At 37.8% G+C, this 18,625-nt stretch overlaps 1 protein-coding gene across 1 annotated transcript in view; it reads right to left on the bottom strand.

Annotated features, from left to right (window-relative positions):
* The window catches only part of LOC119792166 (phosphatidylinositol-3-phosphatase SAC1-B-like), a 28,033-nt gene extending 20,217 nt beyond the window's left edge, over positions 1–7,816 (bottom strand). The window contains exons 1-5 of the mRNA XM_038298665.1: positions 7,733–7,816; positions 7,292–7,389; positions 2,723–2,797; positions 2,500–2,627; positions 860–1,009 (exon numbers count right to left, since the gene is read on the bottom strand). Of these exons, the coding sequence (XP_038154593.1) occupies positions 860–1,009; positions 2,500–2,627; positions 2,723–2,797; positions 7,292–7,389; positions 7,733–7,809 (528 nt within the window). The 5' untranslated portion in view covers positions 7,810–7,816. The remainder of the gene's footprint in view (positions 1–859; positions 1,010–2,499; positions 2,628–2,722; positions 2,798–7,291; positions 7,390–7,732) is intronic.
* Positions 7,817–18,625: the final 10,809 nt, after the last annotated feature.

Raw genomic sequence — 18,625 nt, 5'->3', positions numbered from 1 at the left:
CCGTGCAATGCTGTCAAACGTTGCACGCAGCTACAGCGCAAACTGTACGACGAAACTGTATGTTTTAACAGTTCACAGCTCACGATGTTTGTTCTCACACTGTGCGGCCTGGCGCTCTGATGCCACCTTACGATGACTCAATGTCAACCATGTTTGATTCTCTGCAGGCCTTACAATTCCTGATCTGGAGATTGTTGTGAGAGGCTGATCGCCCCTCGTTACCCCGTTTTATTCTTCTTTCGTTGCTAGGCGAGTGTCAACGAATGCTGGTTATAGAGCATTCATTTAGGGGTGGCGGGTGTTGGGTGGGGTGGGCTCACCTGAGGGGGCTCAGGTGAGCTTTCAAAAACCTACAACACAGCAATAGAGTTGATTCCTTCCCGCTATCATTGCAGCCCCCACCCCCTTTACAGGGGAACAGAAGACCTCACCTATTCAGCCAATTCCCTCTAATGACCCCCCTTCAGAGACATAGACAGGTATGGGGCATTGCAGGCTAACAAAGAAACCAAACGACCCCCATTCCAAAGGGGGGGACCCGTTCGTCTGTTCCTATTTGCATGTTTTCTAAACTAAAACCAGGCTTTGTTGGGCTACTGGATAAAACCTGGAACTAAACGCTATTTCTGACATTTTGAATTGAAAAAATCTTCCTGGATGGAAGAGAAACGTCTTCAAACCTGGAAACAAAGTCCAGTGGATTGTTTTTTAACTTTTTTGTAAGTCCTGTAAAAGGTGAGCATGTATCTGCATGTGATTAGGTGGTTGTTGTGGAGGTAGGACAAATTTGACAAACCTAATGCAATAATCATGTTATTTTTGAATGAAAAGCCAATGGAGGCTGCTTGGTGTCTCATACCCTCTCCAGGAGACTCAGGTCGTGGAAATCGGGGCTCGTGTTCGCCAGGCGCTGCAGAGTGTGAGTGAGGTCATAGTCTGTTGCAAAGTAGAAGCCGTCAGTTTGAAGCACACTGTTGATCATTGACAGGAAGGTTTTATTGTCTTGCATCTGAAACAGGAATTAAAAAGAAATGAGAAAAAAGAGATTTCTGAATAAAATTATCTTTAAAAAGCTGAGGAAGGACTCAACAATAACTAGTTTTCTGCTGTTTGACAAAGAAAAAAAAAAAAGACTGTTAAAAATCACTTTCAAAAAAATTAAATGACCAAATATCAGAACTTTGCTTATGGAGTGAAAATGGCGTTCAGATTGAACTGAACTTCTGACATCATCCATCGCATAAAACAAACTTCACTAAAAAACGTCACAAATCATCTGGAAATATTCTGGGTTAAACCAGAAGGCAGAAACCTTGGTAGTTTATAGAACATTTAGCAATGAGATGTCATGGAAAATCCCAGATAACGACGAAGCAAAAGGAAACAGAGGACGCAACAACATGCAACTCTGAGACAAGAATGGTTTTTGGGTTTTTCCACCTTAGCTAGAGGTCAGTGACATCACATAAAGAACTAATGATCGGAGATATTTAGACTGGCAACTTAAAACGCTTTTTGCTTTTTAATCATTTAAAGACGTAAAGGCATTAAAAGTGAAAATAGTTTTAAAACGGTGGTCTAATTCATGTGTCATTTCCATTTATTTTTCTCATTTTACCCCAACATGCAAAGATCATGCTCTCCTCCATTTAAAAATAAACTATAGAATGGTTTACTTTTGTTGTTTAGGATTCTAGCATGATGATGGGAAATCAGTCACCAGGTCAGTATTCTGACTGAAGCTCCAATATGTTTTATTTAATGTAATTTCGATACTTTTCACCGTCCATGAGATAAACAGACACTCTTATGGTCGTCTGCAGACAAACACAAACTTATAGCTCCTGGTATTACAGTCTCTACAGAAGTTTCTACTAAAACCTTGGTTTTCATTAACAGGGATCTACAGTCATAAAGACAAACAAACGACTAAAATATGTCACTCTTTAACAGAGAGACTTAAAGTGAAGCAACTCATCTGGAGTTCAATAGATTTTCTACACTAGCTAACAAAATGTAACTAATATTTAAGAAACTTAATCGAATCTTTAAAGACATTTTAGCTATTAGAAAACTTTAAATGTAAAAATAAGACGGAGTGTCTTAGTCTAGTAGGGGATTACTCCAGCCAAGCAGCTGTTTGAAAAGAAGTGATGCATTAAAAACGTGAAGAGCTCTGCTGCCATCTACAGGGATTCATGTGAAGAACAGAAACTAAATGCTTTTCAGCCGTCCATCCCAGAGCTTCTGTTTATTTCTGCTATATTGATCTTACACAGCCTCAAACATGAAGTGTAAAAGTTCGCTCATATTCAGAAATCAAACTTCTGAAAGTACCTTAGATATGAGAAAATACTGATTAAAACCTCTTGATGTTACCTTCCAGTCTGTATCAAAGTGCATAAACTAATTTTGACAGAAGAAGACAGAAGGCTTGCTGGTTTAGCAGGTAGCTCATTTTCTATGAATCTGTTTATGTGAAAACAGAAGCAAACCCACCTGGTCCTCGTTCAGGTGCAGAACCGTCTTTTTGTAAGAAATGATGTCGAAACTCTGGGCTTTCCAAACATCATGGCCCAGTAGATCCCCCGCCTTCGTCTTCTTTGTGATAATTATCAGGTACATTCCTGCAGATATTTGGAAATTAGACCGAGAGGAAAAGTAAAACAGAGATTCCTTATCTAATAAAACAGACAGTTTGACCTGAACGTGCTGAGCTGACCTGCTGGCAAACGAATGGTTCCCATAACTCCACATATTGGCCTGGTTTCAGCCGACACAGGAACCGCGCTCCTCACTGAGCGCCGCCAGAGGGGAAAGATTCATTAGAACGATAGGATCAACTATTTATTACATTCAACAAATGAAAACAGAAGGCAGTCGTAAATATCCGATGAATGGACTCTGCTGACATAGAGCCGCTTAAACTCATCTAAACATGAATTCTGCTTAGGATTAATGGTCCAGGTCAGAGGTCAGAAACCTTTCATATCTAAGGAGCCATTTTCCCCTGAGACTGCTTAATTAAGAGTCGCTTAGAGCTGCAAAATATTGTGACTTTAATCAAACAAAACCAAACATTTTGGTTAAAATATCTCAGATAGGAAATGTGTTGGCATTTTAAACAACATACCGTATATTTGTATTTTTAGCTTTTGAAATAATTGTAAAACATAATTTCTGAGTTTATTAAAAGAAAAATAGCTCCAAGAAAATATTCCTTTGTTCTTTACACGTCACTCTGTTGTGAAAATTCAATTCAAATATTCTTTATAAAAACCACTAAAGCTTCTAAGACAGGTATTTGTCATAATTCATTACTTAGTTGGGCTTTTAGCCACTATTAGGAGCCATTGGAGTCCAAAGAGCCAAATGTGGCTCTGGAGCCGCAGGTTGCAGACCCCTGGTCAAGGTTAAAGACTATGACTGGCTGGTAAAGTAACACCAGAAAGGTATGGAGTAAAAACATTACGGTATTATAAAACCAGATCTATAAGAATCGACATCAAACAATCTACAGCTCAGCTTTATGAGGAGCTTCCTCCCCATCTCACATTAAAATGGCCCAATTAGATATTTGACTGCGTTACATTCACACAATCTTATCTGCTCCCATTGTGATAAAAAAAAAAACTAGACAGTCTCTCAGATCCCTGCGTTTGACCTTTATAAAGAAAAGCAGGGAAGGTTTAATAAAAACCTGGCAAATAGAGTCAGGAGGGTGAAACTGAGCCATATTCACTCTATAAAAAGCAAATCTACAATAAAACAGGATACCAAACAATCCCGTTAAAAATAAAACTTTAGCTTCTGGTTGGTTAAAATCTGGAGCAATTCAAAGCTAAAGAAGATTAATGTTGAAACGCATCTATTGAGAAAGAAGTCCAACACTAACGCTGTGTTTCTAGGGGGTTCACCGGCCACGTCTATTATTTAGATTTAACCTAAAACGTCTACAGAGAACTTTAAGGTGTGTATTGCTGTTTGTTAGATCTTCTGTTTGCCTTTAAAATAATTTATGGATTTAAAATAATTAGTAAATTAAACAAGTGAATTGCTGAAATGCCAGAATATATACAACATATACTGTGTGTCCAGAATGTGGACACACTGTATATATCCCATGCATGTTTTTCTTCCTTTGGCACCTGCTTCTTCAATGACTGTTTGAGGTGATGGAACGAGTAGATTTCTCCACTGAGATATAAATAAGGTCAATCAATCAATGGTTGAATCTACATTTGACTCTTTAGCCATTAGCTAGCTCTTCCTATGATGGAAATCACTAAAAGGTCTTAGATTAATGTTCAACATTTCTTCCATGTATGATTAGTATTTTATTTTCTCCTGCACTGTATTTGTCAACATTTGGCATTTTGCTTGAACTTCTCTGTCAAACTTTCAGAACATGAACCACAAAGCTCTTTACCAACAGCTGCATTAAAGCAATAAACCAAAGACATCTTCAGAACCGGCCGTTCTGCATCTGGACAGGCTTCAGTGGAGGACTTTATACAAGCCTCCAATCAAGAAACGATCTGGTGATCTCCAATGGAGGATTTTACACGCAAAAAACATTGAAAACGTGTTCTATGTTTTTATGGAATGCACAAGACTAAAGACCATTTTTAGCCATTTAATTCATGTTTTTAGTCTTTTTGGGACGATTTTTACAAATGCTCTGTTTATGGGTTTTCCAGAACAGAAGAAACAAGCTAAAGGCCCGACTTTTACATTTTATAATCTGTGAAGCAAAGATGGCCGTCTACGTCTCTGCAGAGACAGACTGCAGGAGGGAGCTCACCTTGATGCCGTGGATCTGTGGAAGTGCAACTTTAAAGGAGTCATAGAATGCAAAACAGAATTTCCATTTTGATAGATGAATAACGATAGCTCAGGGGGTGAAATGGACGTACAGAGAAGTTCAAACCACATCAACACCTCCTGAAAATCTCACAATTCTAAACTTCCATCATAAAACAGGCGAATCTAAACGAAGCACCACACTGACATCAATTAGGGCAGGGGTTCCCAAAGTGTGGGGCGCGCCCCCTATGGGGGGCGCAATGCCATTGCAGGGGGGGCGCGGGAAGCGGTATGAGTGAAGAAAAAAATAAAAAAATAAAAACAGCGCTTGCTTGACTGAGCATAATGGACAGTTGTGACACTGCAACCCAGATTTGAGAAGATCTACAGCAAAAAGCAGGCTCACTACAGCCACTGAAAAGATGGGAGGATTAAAGTACAAAGAAAAAACTCTCAGGGAGCTGTTCAATGTTTTCACTCCATTTTGCACAGAGGCTTTTTTAATGTATAGATTATAGCAAAGTTAAATATTGTTACAGATAAAAAAAAAAGAAATATGTTTAAAATAACACAGACAACAAAGAATCCTCTTCTAATCTACATTATAGAACTATGAAAAAAATACTGTTACACAAAAGTGTTCCACCGTAAAGATGGTGTTTGTTTTGTTGCAACCTGAAGTGTGAAATAAACTTCAGTGGAGTTTGAAAACAAAATATGTGTATAGGTTTATTATATCTGTTTTTTTTTTGTTTTTTTTGGGGGTCGGGGGGTTATGGGGGGGGCGTGGACATTTTATTGTAATCCAAAGGGGGGCCCAGAAGAAAATCTTTGGGAACCACTGAATTAGGGCATGTTGCCTTATTTGCTTCTGGCCTGTACTGTTGTCACCCCCCGACATTGACATACAGATCAATTTCAATTTGTTGGGGCTCTGACTGGACCAGACCAGGCATTCCAACCGAGCCGTCAGCTCTAGGGCTGGTCCGGGAACCCCAGCAGAAGAGGGCAGGCAGCCAGTCTGGGACGGTATGCACCCCCCCCCACCTACCTTACCGTGCAGGCGGGGGAAGCAAGGGGTCGCCGGTGTCTAGGCTACCATCACTGGGTCGGGTTCGGTCGCTCCGTCCCCCGCTGGCCCCCTGTCCCCTTCCCCCATAGTTCCCGGATCAGCCTACAGTTCTGCTGCACTGTAGGCGACCAAAATCCCAGATGATTTTAAAATTCCCCCCGACATTTCTTTAGGTCTGAAATAGAGATGTCCCGATCCAGGTTTTTGCACTTCCGATCCGATACCGATATTGTTTTTGGACTTCCGATCCGATACCGATACTGGCCGATACCAGCCTATCCGAGCATGTATTTAAGTTTAAGTTAAAGTATTTAGCCTTAGTTGTAAGACTCATGTTGAATAGGGTTTTAATACTCTTGATAACATCTAGCCAGCTGAATTAGGTGAGACTGAATAAAACACGATGATTGGTAACAACAAACTTACCTGTTTATTAAGAGATAAACACAAACTGGACAAAATTATGAATAGCAATCTGCACTTGCACAGTGAGCAGTAAAACCATAAACAGTTAAAGGTGCAAGTATTACTGTAAGTTTTAATAAAAATGCAAAACAGGGAAACACTGGCGCAAAATAATGGAATGGATCGTTTCAATCGGCGAAACTGGAAAATACGGACCGGATTTTTTTTTTTTTTAAACTGGATCGGCATTTTACATGCTTTGCCGATACGCATTTTTTTGCCAATATCGGCGTCCCGATCCGATACGTGGATCGGATCGGGACAAGCCTAGTCTGAAAAGTAGGACATGTCTAAGAAAAAGAGGACGTCTGGTCACCCTACCATTATAACAATCTGATGTTTCAGTGAGTGAGTGCTTGTTGCTCTGATGCGTCTTTGCTCAGCAGCTTGGCTCGTTGTAAACCAACCAATCAGAGCACAGCTCATCTAAATATTCATACAATAAAAGGAAGAAAACCTGTGGTTTCATTCTAGGGCTTTTAACCAGGCTGCATTAGGGCTCATAGAACAGCTAATATGCCATTTTCAGCCCAACCAATGTTACACACCCTATTCAGAGACCTAAAGGACCAAATACCCCATATAATCATTCTATCACCCCTTCAAAGCCAGAATAAGGCTGGTTTCACTTCCACAGAACATGGAGGATTTTGTTCAGCTGTGGAGTTTTAACAACATTTTATTTACTTCGTCAGATGATGGAGAACCACGATTTAACAAGCTCCTCATTTCATGATTTTCAGCCAAAACTTGCTTTTATGATTTTTAACTGACTTTGTTTTGCATCAATTGATTCTATTGTTTGGATTGTGTAAATAAAGGGATGTTAAAGGTGAAAAAGATTCTATGTATCCTGTTGTTGTGTGAATCAGTGAGCTGCTGGCTGTGCAGCAGGTTTCCTGCTGAAAGCATCCAGGACTGAAGCAGCTGAGCAGAAGCAGGGCTTACCGGTCAGACACATGTCAGTAGAAACCCTGTCAATGAGCAGGACATCAGAGCAGGCCTCCTCACATGGCTCTATGAAGAAGCTTTCTGCTGTGGTGAACCTGCAACACATCAACAACAATGTTTGGGATTCAGTCCCACAGCTGCGAGGAGCAGGAACTGTTTCAGACAACATAGTGAGCAGCTGTTGGTTCCCACTGCTTGGACTGCAGGAACCCAGCAGCTCCAGGAACCTTCTGCTCCACTGGTGACTTTAAACAGAAACAACCTGTAGAAACCAAACTTTCTCCGGTGTCAGCTGTTCCGTTAGCCTTGCAGGAAACCCCCCATTTCTAACCACAGTGAGGCCAGCAGAGCCGGAACCGACCCGGTGAGGCCCCCCCAATAGCCCCCTGACCGCCTGACTCACCACGGACACACAGTGAACTCACTACACATACTTACAAGCGGAAAGTGCCAGAGCTAGCCATCTTCTTTCTCCTGGTTAACCTCAGTGACGTGTCCTCCTCTTCTTCTTTCATTTCATTCTTCTTCTATTCTTCTTCTTGTGCTTTATGGTGGTTTGCAAACAACTTTTTGGTGCATTACTGCCACCAACTGAACTGGAGGGGGAATCGTGAATAAAGTAATTCAATATCCAGTAAACTAAAAAAAAATAATAATAAATAAATCCTCTAAACAAATGTGTCTTTTAAGAAAGTTCAATAATAAGGAAAAACTATGGAAGCCCGTTTCCGCCACTTTGTAAAAAAAAAGACAAAATCATTATAATAGTATCTCATAATAATGAGATACTATCTCATTATTATGAGATACTATCTCATTATTATGAGATAGTATCTCATAATAATGAGATACTATCTCATTATTATGAGATCTTTTTTTTTTCTTTTTTTACAGAGTGGCGGAAATGGGCTTCCATAAAAAACCCTTAGATTTAGAATCCAAGTTTAAAATGTATTTTAAGTTTAACTTTAATTCATTGACTTGCAATCTGTTTACTAATTAATTTCTCTGATTGACATATTTAGTGCCAAACAGTATAATGTGCTTCACTGTTTCTGCTTGAAAACAAAAATCACCCTTCGCTGTATCATGTTTCCCTATTTTAAACAATGTGCTGTTTAAACCTGGATGGCCAAACCATAACCTTCATATCATCTTTTTCTCCTTTCTATTCCTTTCTGTTTTTCTAATAAAGCCAAGTTTCTTTTAATATTATACAACAATCTACCAGTTATTTCTTCTTCCCACTGTTTCTGCCATCTTGATCTAATCCTTTCCTTAATTACTGATTTTATTTAAACTTTACTAAATTGACTTATTATATCAATTAAACTACCATAAGTTTGCTTGCTTGTTTTGCACATCTATCAGCCATCTCATTCCCTTCTATTCCATATGAGAAGGAATCCAAATAAAATATTATTTTTATTATTCTATTAATCACATTGCTTGAATTCTAAATAATAATTGCTGAATTTCTGCTAATATATCAGGTCTGCTGTCTGAGTGACTGTGTTTAAATGAAAATAACGCTGAACTAGAATCAGAGAAAACTATGCTTCTTAATGGACGGATTTCTTCATTCCCTTCCAAAGCCAACATGATCCCAAACATTTCTCCTGTGTAGACTCAAACTCCGTCACTGACTCTCTTACTTGATTAAATATAAAATTCTGCAACTACAAACGAAATACCATTCTTATTATTTGGATCTTTTGAAGCTCCGTAAAATTTTAACAAACCCATCATATTTCTCATCTAAATATTGCTGAACCATATTTAAATCCGAGATATTCTCCTTGTTTTTCCGTTTAAACAGCAAAGTTAAATCAGTAACTATATTAGGCAACAATGGTGGCTGAATTAATGACCTAATAACTGTTTTACTGACATTTATATGAGGTAATTCTAGATCTTTTATAATATTATCTGCTGACCATCCAAAGGAATATAATTTCTTCTTTCCTTTTTTCCAACATGGTTTTAAAATATATTGACATGGATGAGTTTCACAATGATTCTTTACCTGAAACCAACAAGTAGAAAGTAATTGTAATGTCCTCCACTGTAGTGGCATTTCTACCTGTGATGCTGATGTTGTTCTTATGTGCATAATCTCAATGCTTGATACAGAACAATATCCAATTTAAGTAATGACTCTAATGCTGAACCAAAAGCACTACATCCATGATCAAAACCGGACCTAATTAAACCTGTATAAACTGATTTCAATGCTTTCCGCTCAGCTCCCTACTCATTCCCAATCAAACATCTCAGAACATTTAGAACTCTTTTACATTTATCAATCATCTTTTTAATTAGAACTTTCCAAGTACGTCTTTCATCCAACCATATGCCCAAAAATTTAAATAGCTTTACCCCTTCTAAGTCATACATTTTTATCTTTATATCTTCAGAAACTTTTTTCTTAGTAAAAAAACAAAACTTTTGTTTTATCTACAGAGATCTTGAATCCCCATCTAAAGGACGAGTCTTCTATTTTATGAATGGCTTCTTCAACCTTTTTTAACTAAGAAATTACATTTTTTTTACCTCTTTTCCAAACTGCTTCATCATCAGCAAATAAAGAAACTCCCATTTCATTCTCAACATCTTCAAACATATCATTAATCATTAAAGAAAAACATAATGGACTAACTATGCTTCCTTGGGGAATACCATTTTCAGGATAAATATTTCCGGAAAATTGTTTTCCTTTTCTTACTTGAACATTGAACCGGCGATTCCCATCTTAGTTTTATTAAAAAAATCCTTCCTTCCACCTTATATCGTAACCTTTCTCGATGTCAAAGAAAAAAGAGGTTTCTAGAATTTCCTTCTTTCATCTGAGGAGGAATATTGCAAAAATTAGAAATCTCCTGTCCAGGGGTGATGCTGAGAAACTAGTCCATGCATTTGTTACTTCAAGGCTGGACTATTGTAATTCTTTACTATCAGGAAGTCCACAAACTGTAGTTAAAAGCCTTCAGTTGATCCAAAATGCTGCAGCCAGAGTTCTGATGAAAATGAAAAATAGAGATCATATCTCTCCTATCCTGGCTTCTCTTCATTGGCTTCCTGTTAAATCCAGAATAGAATTTAAAATCCTCCTTCTCACATATAAAGCCTTAAATGGCCAAGCTCCATCTGATATCAGAGATCTGATTGTTCCTTATGTTCCTAACAGAGCACTTCGCTCTCAATCTGCAGGTTTACTAGTGGTTCCTAGAATTTCTAAAAGTAGAATGGGAGGCAGATCTTTTAGTCATCAGGCTCCTCTCCTGTGGAACCAACTACCAGTTTTAGTCCGTGAGGCAGACACCCTGTCTACTTTTAAGGCTAGGCTTAAAACTTTCCTTTTTGATAAAGCTTATAGTTAGAGTGGCTCAGGTTATCCTGAGCTATCTCTATAGTTATGCTGCTATAGGCTTAGACTTTTGGAGGACATAGGGACCCTCATTTCATCATTCTGCTTCATTCTCTCTCTATTCTCCTACTCTGCAGAATCTGTTAGATCTCTAACCTTCTGCTCTCTCTGCTTTTCCTCAGAGTAGCTTTGCCTCATCTGTTCCTGTTTGGCTGTGACGTCATCCTGGAAAGAAACATCAGCTGTGCTGCTGCCATCAACACCCTTGTTTATAGATGTTGGAGATCGGCCTGTTTTCCAGTGTGGTCCTGTTTCTCTGACCGTGACTGAGTGGATGTGCTCTCTTCGTCCTCTGGCATGGGAGCTGCCTTGGAGCTCATCTGCCTGGCTGTGTTTTTCCTGGACGGGGCCGCCTGTGGAGCTGGTTGACAGTTGCCTTTTGTATCTGTGCTTCTTTTTCTATCTCTGCTTCTGTTTCCTTGAACCCCAGTCGGCCTCAGCAGATGGCTGCTCACACTGAGCCTGGTTCTGCTGGAGGTTTCTTCCTGTTAAAAGGGAGTTTTTCCTCTCCACTGTCGCTACAAGCATGCTTAGTGTGAGGGATTGTATTTCAGTCAATGAGTCAATGCAATCAACTGGTTTTCCTTACATAGAAAACTTTGTATCAATTTGACTGTATGATCTGGTTGAACTGTAAAGTGCCTTGAGATGAAATGTGTTGTGAATTTGGCGCTATATAAATAAACTGAATTGAATTGAATTGAACCTCCAGGTAAAGATCAAATTTCATAGATTATGATAAATCAGTTAAGTAATTCTTCTAAGTGTTTTATTGGATTTTTAAAACAAGATTTGGGAAGAGTGTCATTTACCTAAAGCTTGGAAGAAAACAATTATTATTCCTATTTTAAAGTCAGGTGAAGAAAGATCAAACCCAAGGAGAAAAGATAAAATATTTATCCAAATTTCAAAGTGGATTCAGAAAAGGTAGAAATTACATGGATCCTGTTCTGTACGTGGAGCATGAAATTAGGGGAGCACAGGTTAATACAGACAATATGGGATTTAAATGACAGGTCCTGATCAAAAACAACACCAAGATTTTTTACTTTATTATCTGAAATCAGTTTAATCCCATCCGAATGAAGTGACTGACTAATCAGCTTATTTTTCAGAGACTCTGGTCCAAAGACTATAACTTCTGTTTTGTCTGCATTCAGAAGCAGAAAGTTAAGAGTCATCCAGGTTTTTATGTCTTCAGACATGCCTGTAATCTATGTAATGGGTTAGCTTCATCTGGATTTATAGACAGATATAGCTGGGTATCATCAGCATAACAGTGAAAATTAATCCCATGCTGTCTAATAATTCTACCAATTGGGAGCATGTATAAAGTAAAGAGAATCGGTCCTAGCACTGATCGCTGTGGTACTCCACAGGTAACCTTTGAGTGTGAGGACGATTTGACATTAACATGAACAAACTGAATTCGATCAGATAGATCAGATTTAAACCAGTCTAGTGCTGTTCCTTTAATTCCAACAAAATATTCAAGTCTTTCTAAAAGAATATTATGGTCAACTGTATCAAATGCAGCACTGAGATCCAACAGGACGAGCACAGATACAAGTCCATTATCTGAGGCCATGAGAATATCATTAGTGACTTTCACCAGAGCTGTTTCAGTGCTATGATGAGCTCTAAAGCCAGACTGAAACTCTTCAAAAAGTTCATTATGGTGGAAGTGATCGCCAACTTGTTTGGCAACTACTTTCTCAAGAATTATGGGTAAGAAAGGAAGATTGGATATAGGTCTATAATTGACCAAGTCATCTGGGTCAAGAGACGGTTTCTTAAGCAGAGGTTTAATTCCAGCAACCCTAAAAGCCTTTGGTACATATCCCTGTAACAGAGATAGATTAATCACATCTAAAATGGAGGAGGAGATCAAAGGGAATACCTCCTTAAATAACCTGGTTGGAACTGGATCTAACATACAAGTTGAAGGCTTAGATGAAGACAATAATTTTGCTAATTCAGAAAGTTCAACTGGATCAAAGCAGTCTAAACCCGGTTCAGATTCCATGACTACCTCAGGTACAATCGCGGATAGAGGAGTGCTTATGATCTTATTTTTAATAAGATCAATCTTATTTATAAAGAATCCCATAAAATCATTGCTGCTAAGAGCAGGTGGAATGGACGGTTCAACAGAGCTATGGCTCTGGGTGAGTTTGGCAACTGTATTAAAAAGAAATCTAGGATTATTCTTATTCTCCTCTAGTAATGGGGAGAAGTATGCTGCTCTTGCTTTACAAAGGGTCCTCTTATACAGCAGTAAACCATTTTTCCAGACTAGGAAGGAGATGAATTTTTGGATTTCTCTAAAACATTCTTAAGTTCTACAAAAGAAAAAGGAACATTTAATAAGTCACTACTGTTTACACTTTTAACAAATAATTGACTGTTTTCATTAATTGTGCATTCTCTTCCTCTTATTTCTTTTTCAGTTTTTATTTAAGCATTGAATTTTAGCAAACTTCTCCGCTAACATCTCTGCTTTCTGCTCCTCTGTCACAGCATATATATTTAAATCTTTCAGAACCGGACGTCCATATTCTCTCTTAATTCCATTCATTCTTTTTATCATAACCCACATATTTGAAATTTTAGTCTCTCTACCAACGGAATCATAGAAAGATTGCCAGTAAATCCTTTTTGCACATTTTACAGTTCTTTTGGCAAGAGCTTGTGATCTTTTATATTCAATAAACGACTAAAAAATTCAGATTTTTCTTTAACATTCGAAATGCTTTATTTCAAGAGTTCATTCATATTTTTTTTCTTCCCGCTTCCTTCTTTCCATTGGATAGATTGTCGAGCTGCAACTAATATAGCTTCACAAACAGAAACATTTATGTTATCAACATCTGAATTAATATGAACCTTTTGCATTTCTACTTCGCTTATTCTCTTATATTTTTCCAATCAGCATTTGCAAAAAAAACCTTCAATATAACTTTGTTCTACCTCAAAGCCCACTTTTATTAGTATTGGATAATGATCACTTCCTATGGTTTAGTATTTTCAAACTTTCCAATTACTGATTCCTGCAATATCTTTAGACATAATGTAAGATCTGTTGCTGATTCTGATCCGTTGCTAATATTAATTCTGGTAATACTTCCATCATTAATACAAACCTGATCCTTTATATCCATTATTTCGTCTATTTCTTCTCCATTTGAATCATTCCTATTATCCCAAAGTGTGCTGTCAGCATTAAAATCTCCACAACAAATAACCTTACCATTTATATTTTCACTTAATTCACCAATTTCCTCTAAACAAAGTTTTTTAAAAGGATTATAGAAATTTAATATTTTAATAATTCAATTTTTAATCAAAATTTCTACAGCTATCCATTCTAATTTTTTTCCCTTTTCCTATAAATCTATATTGAATTCCCTGTTTTATACATCCACCCCATTTCCCTGTTCCCTGTCCCTTCGTACACTATCATTTACTTTTATCACAAAATCTAATGCTGTTTTTAAGCCACAGATAATATATCGGGTTTATTTTTCAAATAATTCATAGAACATTTAAACTCTGGTCCATTGCTTATTAAGCTCCTATCATTTCATTGAAGGAGAATCATTTTCTCCCTCCCCCTGTTTTACCGTCAGTCTCAAGCTTTTTGTTTATTAATTCCCAAGAAAGATCCTTTGCAGACAAGAATTGTTCTGCCCCTTTCACGATATTTTTTTTTTTTTCTGTTTTTTGTTTCAGTACTGTTAATAACAGAAGCCTTTCATTTGATGGTCTTGTCTTGGCAAACAACTTTTCGGTGCATTACTGCTACCAACCGGTGAGGAGTGTGGATCAGAATGGCCCTATTCATAAATAATAATAATAATAATAATAATAATAATAATAATAATACATTTTATTTGAAAGTGCCTTATCAAAACACCCAAGGACACTGTACAGACAGATAAAGATTTATTTATCTATATATCTATAATATTACTTTACAAATACTAAATCTTCCTAATTATTTCTGTTATTATTAAATATTTAAAGAAATATTGATAATTTTTTTTGACTTTTTCTGCATAATATCCATCTACAGACATTGACAATGTAGAAATAATGATTCGTATTTAAAATAAGATTTTTTTTACATCAAACTTTGCTTTTGTCAAAGAATCCTTCATTTGCAGCTGTTACAGCATTGCAGACCTTTGACATTCTAGCTGTTAATTTGTTGAGGTAATCTGCAACCAATCCCATAAGTTGGATTGGTTGGATGGGCCCTTCTTGCGTACCATACGGTCAACCTGCTCCCACAACAGCTCAATGGGGTTCAGATCTGCTGACTGCGCTGGCCACTCCATTACCGATAGAATACCAGCTGCCTGCTTCTGCTCTAAATAGTTCTTGCTCAATTTGGAGGTGTGTTTAGGGTCATTGTCCTGTTGTAGGATTAAATTGGCTCCAATCAAGCGCTGTCCCACCTTAGCAGCAGCAAAGCAACCCCGGACCATCACATTACCTCCACCATGCTTAACAGATGGCGTCAGGCATTCTTCCAGCATCTTTTCATTTGTTTTGCATCTCACATGTCCAATAAAATGTTACATTAATATAAAGTTTTTGTGTTCTTAACAAACTTTGATGAATTTTAAATAACAGATCTTCTCTCTCTGATTTTATATTTTGGATACTGTGAAGGGCTGCCAAAGAATCACCACCAAAAACTACTCTATCTGGTCTTGCTTCCTCTATCCATTGTAGTCCTTATTGCCTTCTTGTTTACTTTAATGGTGCTCTCCAGGTACACAATAGTCTCACTACAACCAACAACTGGACGGACAGGAAATAAATTTATAACAAAAATAAATCAAGAAACAACATGACCTCAGTCATTATTTTATTTGTAATTATAATATATAATGCACTTAGATGCAAAAAGAAGCATAATGTAGATTTTTACTATAATATAGATGACTCTGTTACCCGATCTTCAAAAGGTTTGTGCAAAGCAGAGCAGACCTGTAAAGAGGGTGGAAAGTGATTTGCAAGGGCAACTGTATTTGCAACAATTTTGTGTGCCGCTACATTAATATAGAGATATTCTACTGACCAAATAACACATATGTATAGGTGGAGTATATGCAGATGTCAGAACTTCACATGTGGCCTTCACTTAGGATCAACTGTATCAAATGCAGCACAGAGATCTAACAGGACAAGTACAGATAGAAGTCCATTATCTGAGGCCATGAGAATATCATTAGTGACTTTAACTAGAGCTGTTTCAGTGCTATGATTCAGTTTATTTCTATAGCGCCAATTCACAACACATCATCTCAAGGCACTTTACAGTTCACCAAATCATCCAGTCAGATTGGTTCAAATTTGTCTATCTAAGGAAAACCAGCTGATTGGATCGACTCATTGACTTGAAGGAAATCCCTCACACACCATTAAGCCTTTTGCTCAACCGCTGCTAAAATAAACAGTAAGAAGAAGAAGATTTTTGGATTTGGGTCTTTCATTCCTTTTGAGACAGCATGAAAAGTCAGCTGAGAACAAAACATAGAGGGAAAACAACAAGAAAAAGGGACAAGAAGAGAGGGACAAAACCTAGAACAAATAATATATGTCTATTCTATTAAAATGTCTGTATCTGTAGAATGGGTCTGTTTCATGTGTTGTCTTCTTCATTCAGAGGGCCCCCTGCCTGTCTTTGCCTAGGGCCCCAAATTTCCTAAATCCACTCCTGCTCTGCAGGACAGATAAACATCCATCTCTGCTTCACAGATTATAAAATGTAAAAGCCGGGCCTTTAGCTTGTTTCTTTTGTTCTTGAAAACTCCTCCTATAAAAAGAGCATTTGTAAAAACCTTCCCAAAAACATTAAAAACATGAATTAAAAGGCTGAAAATGGTCTTTAGTCTTGTGCATTACATAAAAACGTGGAACACATTTTCAGACAGACAACAGAAAGGACACTGGTTTAAAACACCCCATTAATGACCAAATGAGTTTGTGATGATGGCGCCGTGTAAAAACCTCCATTGGAGATCACCAGATCGTTTCTTGATTGGAGGTTTGTATAAAGTCCTCCACTGGGGGCTTTTATCTGAAGCTTTTCTGTCCAGATGCAGACCGGCCGGTTCTGAAGATGTCTTTGGTTTATTGCTCTTGTGCAGCTGTTGGTAAAGAGCTTTGTGGTCCAGAATAAAACCATTCTCTCTGGGTCCAGGCTGGACAGCCACAAACAATGGTCTGGTTTTTGCTCAGGGAAGCAAGGATCCAGGATCAGGCCAGGAACTTTTCTTTTCTTTTCTGTTTTCTTAGGCGACATTCGTTACCCCCTCCTTACCAGTAGGTGGCGGTAAATCGCCATTACGCTGTTTGCTCAACAGCCGCTAAAACAAACAGTAGAAGAAGAAGAGGCAGTAGAAGAAGAAGTCCTTGAAGACTTTGCATTCTGGGAGACAAACAGTGGTCGGGCGCGTGTTTTGAAGCTGCTCTGCTTGTGGAGAAATGTCCTGGGCCGTGAGTAGTGAGGAAACAGGAAGCGATTCTTGTGGGATGGAAGAGGGAAATAGTGACAATGAAGGTTGGAAGATAGCAGCATCAAAAAATGAGAAAAAGCGGAAAAAACAGAGATCAGTTAAAGGGGAATCTAGTTCAGAACAATCCAGTGATGATCAATCCATACATTCCACAGCACAACAAAATGAATTCAAAGTCATATTCAAAGTCGTTAATCAGGCAGACTCTTTTACAAACTGGAATCCGGTTCACTTAACAAAAACCATCAATAAACTTGTTGGAGAAGTCAGAGGTGCCAGAATTCTGTACAGTGGAGACCTGCTAATTAACTGCAGAGACAGCGCCCAGCAAGGCAAAGCAATACGTATTAACAAAATTGACGGGATAAGAGTTCAGTGCAGCCTAATGGAGAACAAAAAGATCAGCAGGGGAGTCATTGGAGGAGTTCCTCTGAAAATTTCTGAAAAAGAGATTCTGGAAAACATAAGCGGTGCAAAAGTAAAAGAAGTAAAACGGTTAAAAACAACAAGAAACGGAGAAAGATCTGACAGTTTATCTGTACTAATTAAATTCGAGGAAGAGCAATTACCAAGCAAAGTATTCATCGGTTACATCAGTTACAATGTCAAAATCTACAATCCACCACCATTGAGATGTTTCAAATGTCAAAAATTCGGACACATTGCAGCAGTTTGTAAAGGGAAACAGAGGTGTGGAAGGTGTGCAGGAGAACATGAATATGGTAAATGTGGAAAAGAAGCTAAAATAAAATGCTGTAATTGTGGTGGAGAACATACTGCTGCTTATCGCGGCTGTGAAGCAAGCAAAAGGTCTGAAGAAATAAAAAAAATGAAATTTGAGCTTGGAATAACTTATGCTGAAGCTGCAAAAAGGATCCCATCTCAGTCAGAAAAACCCAAACCTACAGTTCAACACACGGCTAATTTCAAACCTCTAGAGAAATCTCCAAAAATTGATGAAGACTCACTAATTGTTAAAAAGACAAATTTTGTTCTTTTCATGGTGGAAGTGATTAATTGTACTGCTCAGACGACAAAAAAAACAGAAAAAATCAAAATAATAGTGAAGGCTGCAGAAAAATATCTGGATGTTAAAGATATGAACTGGGAGATGGTTGGAAGCATGATGGAAAGACCAATGGGACCATCAGAAACTGGCAGAGGTACGATGACCTAGAGTAAATTAAAATTATACGGGCAAATGTAATTTAGTATAATTTAGTATTATGTGGGTTTAAGTTACACAGGTTATTTTATTGTATTTTTTTTTTTTTTTTTTTTTTTTTTTTTTTTTTTTTTTTTTTGGGGGGGGTGAATCGTTTCCTGTTTCCTTGCTTTACTCCATATCAGTTGGTGGCGGTAATGCACATTTCA

The sequence above is a fragment of the Cyprinodon tularosa genome, unplaced genomic scaffold, assembly GCF_016077235.1.
Source record: "Cyprinodon tularosa strain WSP-4 unplaced genomic scaffold, ASM1607723v1 ctg411, whole genome shotgun sequence".
In the NCBI taxonomy this organism is placed as follows: Eukaryota; Metazoa; Chordata; class Actinopteri; order Cyprinodontiformes; family Cyprinodontidae; genus Cyprinodon; species Cyprinodon tularosa.
Note: the sequence above shows the minus strand (reverse complement) of the source record. Positions and strands in the feature narration are given on the sequence as shown.